The sequence below is a fragment of the Balaenoptera musculus genome, chromosome 14 (genome assembly GCF_009873245.2).
Source record: "Balaenoptera musculus isolate JJ_BM4_2016_0621 chromosome 14, mBalMus1.pri.v3, whole genome shotgun sequence".
NCBI lineage: Eukaryota > Metazoa > Chordata > Mammalia > Artiodactyla > Balaenopteridae > Balaenoptera > Balaenoptera musculus.
The window spans coordinates 64,245,531-64,264,326 of NC_045798.1; the positions used below are offsets into that span (position 1 = coordinate 64,245,531).

The following is an 18,796-nucleotide window of genomic DNA, read 5'->3' on the forward strand; positions in this document are numbered from 1 at the left end:
ACCTGTCCTTCACATCATCATTCCCCGGTATGTAGCATGTCATTGCTCACTGGCTGCTTTCAAGACTTTCTCTTTCATGAGTTTGACTATGATGCACCTAGGTGTGGTTTACTTTTCGTTTATCCTTATTGAGTTTAATGAGGAATCTGACTCCATTCTTGATATATGACTGTTAAGAGTTTCAAGTCCCATCATGTCCTCATCCCCTCTGCCTCAAATCTGAGCAAGCTGATAAGGAAGCCCTTGGGGCTGGTGAGAATTTTAAACCAGGCAAGTTTGGGCACACACAGGAGTGCAGGAATTATCACCCCAGCCCCACGTCTCCTGTCACTCCTTTCTCAAGTAATTTTTGGACCACTTTGGGAGCCTGCCCTGCTTTCCCCAGAAAGCCTCATCATATGAGCAATAATCTTTTTCATGCCCTTTCAGTATATGTTTGGCTTCATCAGTCTCACATCAAAATCAAACTTGGGGAGGGATCCACCCCACATATAGTTCACACTGATTAAGCACATACTATATATCAAGTATAGCACTAAGTCCGTACACATATTGAATTACTTAATCTTCCAACAACCCACAATTTAGGCAGTTACCCCATTTGACAAATGAGATAATGGAAGCACAGAGATCAAGTGACATGTCTAAGGTCACACAGCTAGCAAGTGGCGGGGAGAGAGGCTGCATTCTTAATTACCAACACTATTCTGTCTCATATAGTTTACTAAAAATAAAAACATAGCAAGACAAAATTAAAACAATAACTTTGGTATAGAATCTCTGATAAGTAAAGCATTATAGAATGTGCTTAATTATAAAAACTAGAGATTTCACTGTAAGAGTTATAATTTCTCAGGAAAACTCTTTGGACAAGGAAATTAGTAGAGCCACTCCCAAATTAAAATAGGGGGAGACAATAAAATTTCCATAGAGTCCAATAAGATAAAACTGATACTCTTCTTCTTCGGTTTGGAACAGTTCTTTTTAGAAGCAGAAGAAAGGACCAAGTAATGACTGGAAAAAATTTTTACCTTTCCCTTTAAAGTTATGTTGAAAACACTACTTTGAGATCTTGCTAGATGTTTCTACTGCCTTTGAAAAATAACAAAATATCTCCCACACAAATAAAATAGTCCCTATCATTGAAAAGATTTAAATATCAGTTCTAAAAATAGTTGCTCAAAATATTTCAAGTCCTTCCAAAAAACAGAAACTTTTACTTAAGAAGAAAAAAAAAAAAAAGCTAACACCAAAATAGGCTCAGGAACATTTATTTTAATAATATAGCTGATGGATTTTCTAAATTTATTTTAATATATATTCTCTGTTTTTAACAATTAAATAGTATCCTAAAAGACAAAAGAAATCCTAAGAGAAAATATAAGTACATGGTCATTCCAATCTCTTAAATTAAATGCATAAAACATAAAACAAGGATCGCACTACAGAATAGAGTTCTGTAAAGACTCAATTTATTAATCACACATTTTTATAATGTTGTAGTTGGTTGTAAAAGAAGGTGTTTTTTTTTTTAACATCTTTATTGGATGTTAAATTGCTTTATTGGATGTAAAGCATCTAATTGCATTACAATGGTGTGTTAGTTTCTGCTTTATAAAGGAAAGGTTTGTTAATCTGACAATTTTAATATTAGCATCCTACAAAATAAAAATTAACTCACATTTGTATAGCACTTTGAAGTTGACAATGTGCTTTCTTTCACATGAAGAAGTTAAAATGTTTTATAAAGTTAATGCAAATTATACAAGCCATCACATAATAACTATGGGGAAAAATTATTTTAAGTTACTTAAATTACTTTTCATTATAAATTTTTGTTCAGTATCTGACTCTGAACTTTTACAGCATCCTTAACACAAATATAGCCTCCCTTTAACCTCCTCTCCCCCACTGGCCTAGCGAACATGGAGTAAACTAAGTTAGCGAAAAACTATATCCTCTTCTTACGTAAGTTAAAAAGCGATAAAGATAAGCAAAGTTCATAAAAGAAAAAAGTCTGAGATGCAGGAGTTAATCAAAACTTATATATTTTAGTTCTAATTTAAGCACTATTCATGATCATAGTTTCGTAAGAGTCTCAAGACAACCATTTCACAGTGCTTCCCATAATAACCCAAAAGCAAAGCTAAAGTAATGTTGGATTTTGAGAACAGAGATTAAACTAACAGTTCAAGGGAAAAAAATGTGATGGTAATAGAAGAAGACTCTAGTTGTAATAAAATTGTCTCTTTGGAAATAAAGCATCATTGGATAATTTAACAGGTATATGGTCAGATGGTTTCTGTTTAGAAAAAAAGTTCTGTTAAAATGCTACATACTTCATGCAGATGTAACATTCCTCCATTCTCCCCATATAGTCTACCTGTCCCCAGCACCACTAAATCTGGATTCCCAAGTTTTCAAAAGGAGAATATAGACAGCTTATTTAAAAAGCTGGATTTGTTGAGTCTTCCCATATCATTACCCTCAAGCAAGCGCCTGTCAAACTGTTTTCCTCCTTTCTGCGTTAAATTTCAAAAAGACCCCATGGCTGTTCTAGTCACACCCAAATAGATTATATATATATATATATATGTATATGTGTATATGTGTGTGTGTGTGTGTATATATATATATATATATATATATATAAAACACAATAAACCTCTTGGCAGAAATTAAAATTTTACTACCCTGATCTAAATCAAAACTTTATTCTCTCATTCAATTTTGCTAACTTCACCTCTTCCAGGGCTCTCTGTTACTTTTAAGGGCCCTGTAGGTTCTGGAACATCAAGAAGAGGGGGTTTTAGGGGAAGAGGGAACAGCCTTATAAGGTCAGAAGCCCACATGCAGCCTCTTCCCTGTAGTTAGTTCCTGTTGCAGGAATTTCTCTGGCTGTTTGGCTTGGGTCACTCTGACTTTCCAAGTTGAGCCTCTTGATCTTTTCAAGAGAAGTCAACTTCAACTACCTTAGTAAACTCCACCTGGCCCATGGGAAAATTCTTGCACCTTTGATGCACTGCACTGTGAACGTGCAGACCATTCCAACAGTGCCCTTCCTTCATTCTACTGATGCAGGAGCAGCTCCAGCTGCTCTCTCACTTTTTAGCCTTTTTCCGGTGACAGTCAGGTACCAGTCTATTTATCTCCCAAACCTCACGTCAAACTGAGAAGTTCCCTGAAGCCGCTCAATTTGGATGAAGAAAGGGGAAATGCCACAGAATACCCTCCTCTCTCCCAAGTTTTCACATGGGATCCCTTCCACAAACTCTTGTATTTTATTTACATGGCTCAGAGGTCAGTGATGGGTTAACTGTAGCAATACTTGTCTCAGCTAATCCTTTCTGCAAGTCCTGCATGAATGGTATAGCACCTCAATTCTCAGTGTAGGTTACTTGCAATCAGTTGTTCTCAGATTTCGGGTCTCTGAATAAATATCAGAAGAGTCCCACTTTCAAAAGCTGTTACAATTTTGCTTCCAGGTAAGACATAAGCAGGTCATAGCAGGCTAATGTTCCCTACTGCAACAACTAGGGGGAAAAAAATAACAAAAAATACTTATTCAAAGACAATGGAGAGATATTAAAGTAATGAGATCCAAATGAACAAAGACTGCAAGAAGAGAGAACACTTTCTGGTGAACTGACAATTGTCTGTCATTTCCTTCCCTGGGGTCACCTGCAGATTCTAGGTACACGCTGAGCATCAGGCTCGGTCTGGGAAGAAAAACTCTACTGAAGAAAATAACACAGTCAAACTTTTGACAATCACAAGATTCTCCTTCCTCAAAGACATCTGCCTGATTTTAAAAATGCAAGCATCAGGAGGCTCAAGAGCCAAACTCAAACTATGGAAGAGTAGAAGTGAATCTCCCACAGCGTTTGAGGGAGTGGATGACAGAGACCTGCCAGGCTTTTAAGCAAAATCGCAGGAGAATCTTATTTGCAGAAAAGGTACGTGCCAGTGTAGACTAAATCAAATTAAAATGGCAACCAAGCCTCAACCCAGCTCAGTCCCTGAGAAGATTAAGGTGATCCAGCCTATCTACCTGACAGGGGAAAGCATCATTTGCGGCATCTATAATTCTCTTGTATGCAATATATGGCGTACAATCAAAATTACACAGCACGTGAAGAGACAGGAAAATGTGATGATAATCAAAAGAATGAACAGACAATAACAGAAGCAGACCTAAAGATGATCCAGATATTACAGATGACAGGGACTATAAAATAACTACTATAAATATATTAAAGAAAATTCAGGAAAATAGAAAAAACAGGTGAAGAATTTCAATAGATTCAGAATCTATAATATCAAAGGAACATACTAAAAATGAAAAATATAGTATTTTAAATTAAGAACTTATTGAATATGTTTAACAGAAGACTGAACATAGCAGAAAATCGGAGCAGTAAATTCAAACTTAGGTCAATAGAAAATATCCGAACTGAAAGAGGAAAAACAAAAAGAATGTAAAGAACAGAGCATAAGAGACATGTGGACCCAGTCATTTCAGTCCAATTACCAGGTAAGATTTAACACAAGATTGAAGAATATCCTAAACTGGTGTTTTACTACTAGTTTCCATCTTCACAGTCTATGTGTGGTACTGTCAATTTCAGGTCCCTTAGATCAGTGGTCCCCAACCTTTTTGGCACCAGGGACCACTGTGTGGAAGACAATTTTCCCACAGACCGGGGTGGGGGTGTGGGGGAGCTGTTTTCAGGATGATTCAAGCGCATTACGTTTATTGTGCACTTTATTTCTATTATTGTTACACTGTAATATAAAATGAAATAATTATACAACTCACCATAATGCAGAATCAGTGGGAGCCCCGAGCTTGTTTTCACTTGACACTCACTGATAGGGTTTTGATATGAGTCTGCAAGCAATTTATTATGGTCTCTGTGCAGTCAAACCTCTCTGCTAATGATAATTTGTATTTGCAGCCGCTCCCCAGCACCACCTCAGCCCCACCTCAGATCATCAGGCATTAGATTCTCATAAGGAGCACACAACCTACATACCTTACAGGCGCAGTTCACAGTAGGGTTCCCGCTCCTATGAAAATCTAATGCCGCCGCTGATCTGACAGGAGGCGGAGCTCAGGCGGTAACACGAGCAACGGGGAGCAGCTGTAAATACAGATGAAGCTTCGCTCACTCGCCCGCCGCTCACCTCCTGCTGTGCGGCCCGGTTCCTAACAGGCCATGGACCGGTACCAGTCCATGGCCCGGGGGTTGGGGACCCCTGCCTTAGATGGTAGTGGTACATTTACTCGTATCACCAGCGGGGACGACATAGGCCTGGAAACACTCTACTACAAGACAGGCAGGAGAAGGAGCAAACAATATAGTTCAATGTTGTCCCCAATAATAATGATCTTCCTAGAATATGGTTAGTCACATAGTCTGGGCAAGCTGGAATGGTTCCAGATAAGACTGGAAAGATACCAAAGATGCTGAGAAAATAAAAGATGGTTATAATTTTTTAAATGCTTATTATTTTAGCTAGGTTGATTCTAAGTTGAGAAATGAATTCTTTAAAGCCAATACGTTACGTGAATGGGACAAGAAAAGTGGGGATGACGCTTGTTGCATCGAGCGTTAAATTTAAAATTATAGATATTAATTAATCTGGGTAATAATCCTATAATTTTATAAAGGAACCTAGGTCCTAGGGCAGATGGATGTTTTCCCTGATCAGGTAAATGATAAAAATGCCCTACGGAAGAATATATCATATACACAAAAGGGCTCTGAATACCAGGGTCCTAGAGCATGAGCTCCCTCAATAAAAAAGAACTGTAAATGTAGGCACCAGATGAAGGTTAAGGGTCTTACCAAAGTGTCTTTCAAATTGTGTTTCACAGGACCATAGTGAAGTGCTCATTACAAGCGCCTTCACAACTTATACACAGAACATATAGAAAGAAAATGACAAGTTGGATGCTGAGGCTGATAATCTCAAAGTTCTAGTTTGCATTTATAAAATGTTTCATTGTTTTGATGAATTGATTTTATAAATAAATGTTATACTAAATTATGATAGTTGTCTGGCAGAAATGTTAACTAAGCAAAGATAGACAATACAATTTAATGTGAGTTCTTTTAGAAAACCTGGAAGGAAAATGAAGACATGGAATATCTGTGAATATTTCAAACAAATCATACTCATGGCTATAGTGCTTTATAGCTTACAAACTAAACTTAACATTATTTCAAAGGACCCAAAAATAGTACTGTGAAAGAACTCAAATAATACCACCCGTTTCACAGATGAAGAAACAGTCAAAAGTATAATCACATGCCTCAGGATTCACATTCATCAGTACTGAAGAAGCTGACTCAAAAACAAGTCATCAAACTTCAGAGTTCTTTCTGTCATAGTATTCCATATATATTATCTCATACACACACACCCTCACACACACAGTCTATATCTATGTGTGAACGAAGGAGAGAGAATTATTCCCTTCTGAAATAACAAAAAAGCACTAATTTAAGAAGAACTGAAGGATACTATAGTTTGGTTTTAAAAGACTTCTCTTTAATTCTTCCTGGGTTATCCAGAGAAGTAAAAGGGTAGTAATACAAAATCAAAAATAAAAGTTGACAATCTGCATAAAGTTTATTTCAATTACTCTGATATTTAAAAATTTAGAAGATGAAAAACAAAATCCAAATGTTAGTAACAGCATTAACAAGAAACATATCCTGTAAGGATATATAAGACACTAGTAATACAACTGGGTGAGGAGATGGGTGACAACAAGAGGGGGAGGGACACATTTTTCCACTGTATAATCTGTGTTTGAATTTGGAATCATGTACATATACTACTTTGTTTTAAGGAACATACTTTTTAAAGGAAAAAATATAAATACATTTATTAGAATGTTAAGAAAATGAAAATATAATTGCCCTTTAACAGAAAAACTGACTTAATTTAAAGGGTAAAAAAAGCGAAGCCAAGAATAGTCTAAGTATTGCCCAAAAGTTATTTTTAAACATTTCATTGGGCTTCCCTGCTGGTGCAGTGGTTAAGAATCTGCCTGCCAATGCAAGGGACACAGGTTCGAGCCCTGGTCCGGGAAGATCCCACATGCCGCGGAGCAACTAACCCCGTGAACCACAACTACTGAAGCCCGCACGCCTAGAGCCCGTGCCCCGCAACAAGAGAAGCCACCGCAATGAGAAGCCCACACACCGCGACGAAGAGTAGCCCTGGCTCACCACAACTAGAGAAAGCCCGCGCGCAGCAACAAAGACCCAACGCAGCCAAAAAATAAATAAAAATAAATTTTTAAAAATTATTAAAAAAATAATAAAGTAAAACAAACCATAAAAAAAACATTTAATTATGCTGACTGCAAAAGTAAAACATACTTTCATAGATAAATATTAGGGAAAAATTACAGGACATTTCTTTTTTTAGGTAATCCATAAATAATCACTATTAACAATTTGATGTATTTCTCTAAAGTTTCAAGATTAAGTGTTAACATTTTTGGAAGTACTGCTTTATCAAGTTAAGAAAATTCCTATTTCTAATTTGTTAACATGAATACTGAATTTTATAGAAAGCTCTTTCTAGATCCACCAAGATCAGAGTGTTCATAAATATAAACACAGAGTATCTTATATTAATGGATTTCCTGTAGGTGAATCATACTAGCATTCCTGCAATAAACCTTACCTAGTCATGATTTTGTGGTTTTGTTTTTATAATTCAAGCTTTTTCATTTATAATTTTTGCATTTGTTTTTATGAGTAAGATTGATATAAACTTTACTTTTACTATTCATTTTCAATTCTGGTATAAAATGAGTTGGGTAAGTTTCCTTTATTATTAGAGTTAAGGAAACTGTGGGTTAGGATTGGGTTTCTCTAATTCTTTGCTATTATAAACAATGCTGAAATGAACACCAGAAATCTTGGACCATATTCCTGATTATTTCCTTAAGATGAAAGATCAAAATGTAATTATATGGTCAAAGTACCACCTTAGGAAAGCCCTTATAATTTATGTTTATGAAAATAAATTCTTCATTCTTACACATTTATGTACAATGGATATTATCAAATTGGCATTTCAGACCTCACAGCCACTTGTTTTAAACTTTACAAGCACTCCATCCCCACTGCTGTTTGGATTTTGCTTTACTGTAGATTAAATGCACTGAAAGTCATTTTTTCTTCTTCTGACTGATTCATTACCTAAATATCAATTGCCATTCTGATTTTATGACTGAGTTGTCCTCCATTTGTTAGTCTCAAAAAATTGAGATGGAAAAGCTTCATGAAACTTTATACTATTCAGCTCATTGTAGCTTAATAGGTTAAGATCTACCCATGAATCACTTTGTGTCACCACATAAAACAGTAAGAAGGAAGCAGTGACACATATGGGTAGTAGCTTCTATCCCTTCAGAGACAAAGCGATGAAGGCAGAGTTAATTATGTGAGGGGGATGGGAGGGACATAAAGTCAGGACTATGTTTCTATCTGCAATTTAGTCCCACTCTAACATTAGAAGATGGGGGTTGGAGGAAAGGAAACTGTTAAGAAGAGTCAATGAAACAGGTTTTTTTTAACAGAAAACATTTGTCATTTTAAAAAATTAAGTAATTTATGTTTCATGTTCATTAATACATGATGAATACATCAATACCTTAAGGTATTTTATTGACAACTTATTTGCAATTTTAAGTTAATAAGCTTACAGTAAATCCACCATGTATTACATTTTAAATAATTTTGTTTAAGCTATGGTTCAGATTCCTCCATAATGGACCCTTTCCACACCCATTCCCCACCTTTTACAGTCTATGTAATTAAGAACTGACTGAATGTTTAAATACATTTAGTAGTTAAGAGATGACTAATAATCTGACACAATATAACTGTTCTATTATTAAAAACAAACTTTATAAAATATATGGCTCCAAAATATAGTGCAAGAAACTTAAGTTTTTTGATAAACAGCCAATATTAACAAATCTACATTTCTTGAAATACTAGGAAAAAAAGACCATCAAATTAGACAAGCAAGTTCCTAAGCTTCAAGGAACTTTTAAAGAGTGAAAAACAAGATACTGGACAAGCGCCACTTCACTTTCATTACTCAGGTAAAAGTGCGGGGAAAAAAATCTTTAAATGATGAAAAAGCCCTAGAATATGAAAAAAAAAAAATCTCTAAAAACTAGACTGTAAAACGAAGACTGGAAAATAAGGAAAAGAAATTCGACTAAAGGGACTTCCACAGTTTAAATAGAAGGTCTATACATTTCAATCATGAGGCTGCTTCCTACTGTATCTCCTTAAGAGACAGGACTGCATGACTCTCCTCTCAGTTCTGTTCTGCCAACAACCTCACTGCACTGGCACCGGAGCCCTAGATGAAGCTGTGCAAAAGCATGGCCCCCTGTCTTCCTGGATCACACAGCTCCCTTGGATGAGGAGAAAACATACTAACTGGTCTCCCTGTCTCCACTCTTGACAGTCTCACAACCATTTTCCTCACTTCTTTACCTAAGACTCTTTGACAACTCCCCCATCACCCAATCACACTCATGTTCAGTGTGAACCCCCCAGCGCAGGATGTGGTACTTCCTCACTACTACACAGCCTCTGAGTCCTGCCATATCCCACCTCCCACCTGACACTCCCAGGACCCCCATCACCAGTCCTCTCAACACCCCAGGGTCACTCTGGATGAATGGAGCTTCTCCTGACTAAATTCCTCCTTTACCTCCACCCAACTCAGGCACCAATCTTTCTCCAGGAGGAAATTTTCCACAAGCCACAGAGGAGGGAAGGGTCCCCACTTTGGACACAGCTCCCTAAGCATACAGCTTTCAGAACACCTCCTGCACATTATGAAATTATCTTTCTTATTTTTTAAAGTTTACCTCCCTTACTAGGAAGTAAGCAACTCAAGAGCAAAGACTGTATGTTTATAAATGTTTACTGAGCTGAAATACCAGGCACTATACAATGAAAAATGAACACAAAAAACTTGACTTATTCTTAACCAATTCATCAGCAAGTCCTGTCAGTTCAACTTCCAACCAAATCCATCCACTTCCGGTGGCAGCACAGCCTCCATGCCAGCCCAACCTCTGGCATCTCTATTTTGGACTGCTTCAATAGCCTCCTGATTTCCCCGCTTGCAGACCACTATACCATACCAGTCTACTACACACACACGTGCACACACACACACCACTACACCACTACCCACCCCCAACCCCAACCACGTGTGTCCGGCAGCCAGAATGATCTTTGTAAAAATATAAATGTAAAAAATTCTTTAAAAATGGATTAAAATCTGAAAATCCACTTAAAAATCTTATTTGCTTTCTATTACACTGACACTAAAATTCAAACTGCCCTACGATGCCCTCTATGATCTGACCCTTTCCAAGTTTTGTACTCATTTTGTATCACTCCATCTCTACTGCGATACAGTTAATAAGTCCTCCAATACAATAAGCTATGTCCTGACTTGGCATCTTTACACTCACTCCTTCCTCTGCCTAGAAGACCTCCCTCAGCTAGCTGCTACTTCTCAAAGCTCAGCTTAAGTGTCACAATCCCATCCAAAGCAGTTTTACCCCTCAGTCGTCGTTTTCTTTGTACTCATTACCATCTCAAATTAGATTAATTGTCCACTTGTTTACTGTGTACATCTATCCCTGAGGAGGGCAGGAACTTTGAGTTTTGTTCATACTGTATCTATCCCATGTGCTTAAAACCAGTGCCTTGTACACAGCAGGCATTCATAAACACTTCTAAAACGAAAGAATAAACCAGGAAAAGTGACTCTTATTTAAGAAATACATGAAACAAGTGAGGTAAAAGAAATGGATAATTAACCTACCAAACAAGGGAGGAAACATTCTACTGTTAGTATTTGCAAGCAGACAGGCTGGTGTTATTAGGATCTATTATCAACAAGCATCCAGAGTGTATTTCCCAAAACTCATTAGAAACGTGTCAAGTAGAATGGTTTTACGTGCCATATGCTAGCCTATGTGTATGACACCGAAAACAATCATTTTTAGAAAATGCTATAAACTGACACTCCCGCAAACCCTGTAATGTGCACAACTATAGTAGTACACATTACAACACTTAAAAACCACTTGCTACTTTATTTTAAAAAACAGTATTTCTGACAGTGGTACTGATCTGTAAATGATTAAATTTACACTAATAAAACTTCAACCTCTTAAGTAATAGGTCCTTCTAATACAAGAGGTAGGTCTTCAAGACAGGTTCTGACCACCTATGACACCTAGGAAGCTGTCTCACATACCGTTCTTTGTTAGAAGTAATGCTGCAACTCAAGCAAAAACTATATAAAATTCATCACAATGTTAGCAGCCTCTGTTAACTCCTTACTGAAGTTCTGACCAAGGGAGAAGAAAACTGTCAGTCACTACGGCACTAATGATAGAAAAATCTTTGAATCTTTATTCAAATGTCATTCAATCACAGAAATTAGGATAACATACAATGAAGCATTTAGGCAATGAAGGTAAATAAAGACAGTGAAGATAAAAATACAATCTAGGTATTTTACTTTGCTTGATTAAACCTTCTCACTGTTCAAGAAAATGCTCTGTAAAATAAACAAGTCTTAACGAGTCAAACAAAATTAATATGACAGGTTAAAAATAGCTGTCATATTTTAAAAATCACTATTGACAGGTCACTTGAAAGTAACAAAATTTCAATAACTTCCCTTCAGATTCCTTTAAGCAATTTTCAACAGCATGGCCATCAAACTCCTGATCTAACCACACTTACCTTGGTATGGTAACACATTTAGTATTACAATTTTGAGTGGTGATGGCTTTCTCAAGCTCATCTAATCGTCCTGTTTTCTTTAGCTTCTTCACCAAACTTTTAACTGCTTTCTCACACCACTTTTCTTCCTGTCCATTCTGCTCTCCACCACCTGCTCCTCCAGATCCACCAGCTGATTTTTTCCATCCCAGCAGTCTCTTCACAACTGGTGGAGTGAATGGCAAGATGGACGACATGTTCTTACCAAAGGCAGCGATCCACTCTAAGAAAATATCCTCCTTAATCTAACCTAGAAAAGATATGGAAAGGATAATTTAGAGGCTAACTTTACAATCAACTACTTGTTTCAACACAGTATCAAAAGCAAATTACAGAATGCAATAGAAATTCAAATTATTTCTTTCACAACAGACATTCAGAAGTTATCTTTTTCACCCCTGAAAATGACTTTACTAATTTAAATGAACTGTGGAAACAAATCCTTCTAAAAACAAGACAGTGTTTTAAGTAGACAAATATAATAATTTTGCAAGTAAAATCTTTTATCTTTATCAACACTGGACAAGTTTATCACTACCCATACTACTTTATTTTTAACTTTTAATAGTATCAATAAAATATCTTCACCAAAAGAAAGTTTTCCTCACTTTTTAGAATTTCAATCTATTCTCAAAACACGTAACAAAAATATTTTTAAAAATTTACAAGCTCAATATCCCCAAAGTTTTAAAGTTTCATAACCAAGTATCATAAAGTAAAATGTAAAGTTATAACAAGGGAAAAGGCATGAAGTGTGAAGTAAACAAGAAGAATAAAGACATAGGGACTTCCCCGGTGGTGCAGTGGTTAAGAATCTGCCTGCAAATGCAGGGGACACGGGTTCGAGCCCTGAGTCCGGGAAGATCCCACATGGCGCGGAGCAACTAAACCCGTGCGCCACAACTACTGACGCTTGTGCACCTAGAGCCCATGCTCTGCAACAAGAGAAGCCACCGTACTGAGAAGCCCGTACACTGCAACGAAGAGTAGCCCCCACTCGCCACAACTAGAGAAAGCCCACGCGCAGCAACAAAGACCCAACGCAGCCAAAGAAAAAAAAAAAGTTAAAAAATATAATAATAAAGAAATAAAGGTAAAGAGAGTCTGTGAAAAAAAGATTTGGTTCACTTTTACCACCCCTTGAGAAGACTTTTAATTAAACCTCTTTTAAAAAATATTTTCATTTATATCTAAGTAACAACATGCATAGGGAGTAAAGTCAAGTATAGCTCCTCTTCTCACACCAAGAGAATCTTTTAACTTTTATTCTTGCTATTTATACCTCAGTAATGGTATCCCTTGAAATAGCAAGTTTAGATATACCTATCGATTTTTCTACAGAAAATGAGGATTTACACCACAACCACTTGCTTTCCTCCAACCTTAAAAATAATTATCTCCCAGGTAGTTTTGTACCTGATGAGATTAGTAGTTAACTACTGTATAATCATGTTTCCCTTTTTATACAACTCTTTCCTTTCCCCAGAGCTAATTATGTTAGTTTTTCATTTGCCTAGTTTTCTAAGCACCTACTACAAATTCTTCCCACACCCTCCACCAGCCCAATTAAAATTTAATGTCAATGGCTTTAATCTCAAAGTAAGAGATAAGATAATTTACCCTTGAGGACAGAACTGGAGAGTTCAGATTTGAGAAGAATGGAAAACATTTCGAAAACTAGCTCTGAGAAATACGGTAGAAAATCAGCTAGGGTGAAGTGAAATAACAAACTTTATCAGGTATTTGCCAGATTATAAATCAGGAAGTATTCCATGAAGGAGTTCCACTTCTAATCAGGAGGTATAGAGTCACAGTAGACCATCACTTTCACCCTAACTATCAAAACAAGACAGAAAAGCTATAAAATCATGGTTTTTCTGAACCCATCAGAAAGTTTAAGATGCAAAGTAACCTAAGTGAAACTAAATTCCAGAAAGTTTTGAGTCTTGATAGAAGAGGAGCCCACAGATGGTCTCTTTCCTGGTGGAGTGGCTAAGGAGGAATAATCCCACCACAGTGAAGGTAAGGAGAAATCAGCCTAAATTTTAGTACATTTTAACAGTAACATGTAGGCTGACAAGACATATTAGAATTCCAAGGATTCCACAGAGCAAGTCTGCACCACTCAACCACTCAATCCCACAGATCTGCACCAAGCTGGCCAAAATATGGCAAAGGTTGGAAGACAGGGCAGGAAAGCTAAGAGATAGCCTAGGAAGCTTAGGGTCTTCCTCAAATGCCCTGAGGAGGTGGTTGGGGGTGCGGTGGGGGGGGTGGTGAGATGTGAGAGAAATCAATCCAAGAGACTTCAGACATTCAGCTGCCAAGGGCGGAGGTGGGACAAGAGAGCTGAGACAGAAACTTCCATGCAGATACTCTGGAAATTGAACTACCAAGGCTGGGGTAGGAAAGGATTGCTGAGAGAAAGCACTGGAAGGTATTACTCATACAGAGAGATCTCACTAGGCACAAAAACCTGGGGTAAGACTAGAGAACAAAAAGAACTCCAGAATGACCAGGAAACCAGCAGCTAGGCTGTAAAGCAGAGAAATCACCCACGGTTCAGAAAGCTGATGGCTCAGATACAAAGCATAAAGAGATAACTGAAATTACACTAAGACAACAAATATTGCAGAAAGTAAAGTCTTAATCCTACTCTCAAAACACTTGAATTAATCAAAATAAAGTTGCAAATAAGCCCAGAACTAGCTGACTATGCACACATCTTGTTGACTTAGCCCCACAAGAAATGATGGGCCATTTTGGGGAAGTAGATAATATATACTTCAACCTGTACTGATTTTACACAAACATTCAGCATTCAATCAAAAATTACAAGACAGAGAGAGTAGCAAACCAAAGTCAAAAGATGAAAGTACTAATATAATCAGATCAGAGAGGGCCTAGATTTGGGGATTATCAGACATACTTTAAAATAACCATGATGAAAACTGATGGAAAAGAAAGACGACATGAATAATGAAATGGAGAATTTAATCACAGACATTGAAGCTATAAAAAAAAGATCACAGGGAAACATTAAAAATGAAAAATACAATATCAGAAATTAAAGATTTCTTTAGATGGATTTAAAAACAGACAGAAATAAGCTCTGAATGTGAAGACAGGCCAAATTAAAATGCCCAGATTGAAACATGAAGAGAAAAAAAAAGTGTGGAAAAAATCCCAGAACATCCAAGACCAAATGTCAATTGGGGTTTAAGTGGAGTGTAATTGGGGTCCCAGAAGGAGATGAAAGAGAGAATGGGGCAGAAAAAGCTTAAGAAGAGATAATGGCCAAAAACATTTCAAAAATGATGGCAGATATCAACCCACAGATGGAAAGGAAACATACAGTAGTCAACCTGCTGAATATTAAAGATAAAAATAAAGATAATGGCTGAGTGTCAGCTAGGATGGCAGTTAAGAATCCCTGGAAAACCCAGACAAAAGGGGAATCTGCACTCATTCACAAGCTCTTTTCAAAGGCTCGCAAATGAGTTCTCTTGAAAAAGAATGGCATGGGGCAAGAGAAGGGAGAGAGCTCCTCCCCTTTAAGTGGCACCTAACATGAAGCAAAAGCCTTCAACCAGGAGAGGAGATGCAGGAAAGCCTCCCACACCCAGGGCCCAAGGAAAGTTTCCCTGCCTGAAAGGGAAGAGTAAAGCAAAAGCTGTGTACTACTTGGGAGGGTGGGGAGAGCAGAACCTATTTGCCCCACTCCCACATACAAACAAGCCTTTCACCATGTAACATAACCACAGTCTACCCTTAGAGGAAGGCAGGAAACACTGCCACCACCAGTGGCAGACAAACATACCCTGATGCTAAGGAATGAATAGAAAGCAAAGCTATCGATATGACAACGGGCCAGGAGCAAGAAACTGTCTTTGGCCCAAGATCCTGCACTAATACAAAGCAAAGGTCTGCTACTACTAGAAGGAAAAATCCTTAACAAAATATTAGCAAATCACACCCAGTAACATATGTAGAAAAAATAATACATCATCACCAAGTGGGGTTTATCCCAAGGAGCAAAACTGGTTTAACAGTTAAAAAAAAAAAAAAAAAAAATCAAGCACCTCATTTACAGTATACAGGAGAAAATCCTTATGATTCTCTTAACTGATGCAGGAAAAAAAAAAAGCATTTGACAATGTTAATTTAGTATCTATCCATGATTAAAAACTCTCAGAGAACTAGAAATAGAAAAGGGGAAGAAGTTCTTCATTCTGGAAAACTACATCTATGAAAAACCTAAAGCTAGCAACATATCTAATGATGAAACATTAAGTCCCTTTCCCTTATAAGTGAGAATAAGACAAGAATGTCCACTGTCACCATTTCTATTCAATAACACACTGAATGTTCCAGCCAGCACAATAAGGCAAGAAAGAAATAAAAGGCATAAAGATTGGAAAGAAAGAAGTATATTCTCTGGTGATATGACTGTCTCCATTGGAAACTGCACAGAACCTACAAAAACACTAGTAAGATTAGGAAGTGAATTTCGCAAGGTTTCATGATAGAAGGTCAACATACAAAATTAAGCGTATCTCTACATACAAGCAAAGAACAAATGGAAAATGAAATTTAAAGAAATACCAGTTAAAACTGCAACAACAACAAAAAAACCTATAGGTCAATCTGAAGAAAGATACTCAAGACCTCTATACTAAGAACTGCAAAATATTGCTAAGGTAAATGAAAGAAGACTGAAATGAAGAGAGACCATGTTCATAGACTAGAAGACTCAATATTATTTAAATGTCCATTCTTCCCAGTTTGATATATAAATGTAATCCCTGTTGAAATTCCAGCAGGATTTTTAAAAAAGAAACTGATATGCTGATGCTAAAACTCCTATGGAAACAAAAGAGATCTAGAATAATAAAACCAATCTTGAAAAAAGAAAAAGGATTTTTGAGGACTTATATCACCTTATTTCAAGACTCAACTGAAAAAACCTTAGTAATCAAGAGTATAGAGTGGGCATGAGAAAAATAAAGATAGTGAAATAGAAGAGTGTCCAGAAATAGACCCATACATATACAGTCAACTCATTTTCTACCAAGGCGCCAAGTCAATCTATTTTCAACATTTTTTCGACAGCTTTTCAAAAATATGGAAAATAGTAAGCCTCAAGCACTATCTTATACCATCCTCAACAGGAAAGCAAAATCTTAACTCTTAGAGGAAAACTCAAAATACTTTTATGTCCTTAAGACATAAAAAGCACTAACCACAAAAGAAATATAAATAACACAAACCTCATCAAAACTTAAATGCCTGCTTACCAAAAGACACCATTAAAGAACGAGTAAGTCACAGACTAGAGAAAAAATATTTGCTATAAATATTTGAGATAAAGGGCTACTATACAGAATACATAAAGAACTGCAAGTCAAAGAAAAAAGTGAACTCCATTTTTTAAAAAATAGGCAAAAGACAAATTACAGATATTGCATGAAAGAGGATACAGGAATGACCAATAAGCACATTAGGAGGTGTTTAATATCAACAATCTTCAGGAAAATGCAAATTAAAACCACAATGCATTTCACACCATCTAGAATGGTTTAAAAATATTCTGACACTGTCAAATGTTGGTGAAGATGTAGAATATATTAGTTTCCTATTGCTGTTGTAACAAATTATCACAAACTCAGTGCTTTAAACCACCACAGATTTACCAAAATGAGTTTCAATGAATTAAAGAAAGTCAAAGTATACTCAGGACTGTTTCCTTCCAGAGGGTCTGACGGGAGAATTTGCTTCCTTGCCTTTTTCAGCTTTTAGTGGCCTCCCATATTCCTTGGCTTATGCCCCATTCCTCCATCTTCAAAGCACATCACTCCAATCTCTGCTTGCACTGTCATACTGCCTTCTCCATCTCAGGTCAAACCTCCCTCTATCTGCCCTCTTATAAGGACACTTGTGATTACATTTTGGGCTCACCCAGATATTACACAATAACCTCCCCATCTCAAGATCCTTAACCACATCTGGAAAGTCCCTTTTGCCATATAAATAATATTCACTGGTTCTGGGGACTAGGACCTGGATGTCTTTGGGGACCATTATTCAGCCTGACATATGTAGCAACTGGAAATGCTCATACCCTGTTGATGTGAGCGTAAAATGAATGGTACAGTGCCTTTGGAAAATAGGCAAGTTCCTAAAAAGTTAAACATACATCTACCCTATATCACAATTCCACTCCTAGACATATTCAAGAAAAATGAAAACTTAAGTTCACAAAAAAAGACTTATACAAGAATGTTCATAGTAGCCATACTCATAATGGCCCCAAACTGGAAAGAGCCCAAATCTCAGGAAAACTGAAAAAAATAAAACAAACAACTGTGGTATATTCATACAATGGAATACTGCTCAGGAACAAAAATGAGTGAGCTACTTATACACTTCACAACATGGACGAATCTCAAAAGTATCATGCTGGTCGGTGCTTTGTGACCACCTAGAGGGGTGGGATAGGGAGGGTGGGAGGGAGGGAGACGCAAGAGGGAGGAGATATGGGGATATATGTATATGTATAACTGATTCACTTTGTTATACAGCAGAAACTAATACAACATTGTAAAGCAATTATACTCCAATAAAGATGTTAAAAAAAAAAATCATGCTGGGAAAAAGACACTCAAAATATATACTGATTCCACTTACGACTTGCAACAACTGGGGAAACTAATACAGTGACAGAAGTCAAATGACTGTCTCAGGAAAGGGGAGGGACATACAGAGAAATGCCTGGTCCGAGGCACAAATACCTTTCTGGGGTGATACGACTGTTTTCTATCTTATTTTGAGAAGTAATTACATGTGAGTACACAATTATCAAAACTCACAGAACTGAAAATTTAAAGTTTGGGCATTTACCAATGTAAATTACAATTCAAAAAAATTAAAAA

General features: G+C 36.9%; 1 protein-coding gene across 5 annotated transcripts in view; it reads right to left on the minus strand.

Annotated features, from left to right (window-relative positions):
• The window catches only part of SMAD2 (SMAD family member 2), a 102,128-nt gene that overhangs the window by 62,518 nt on the left and 20,814 nt on the right, over positions 1–18,796 (minus strand). For all 5 annotated transcript variants that reach the window (XM_036874880.1, XM_036874878.1, XM_036874876.1 and 2 more), the window contains one exon: positions 11,826–12,114. In XM_036874880.1, the coding sequence (XP_036730775.1) occupies positions 11,826–12,061 (236 nt within the window). In that variant the 5' untranslated portion in view covers positions 12,062–12,114. The remainder of the gene's footprint in view (positions 1–11,825; positions 12,115–18,796) is intronic.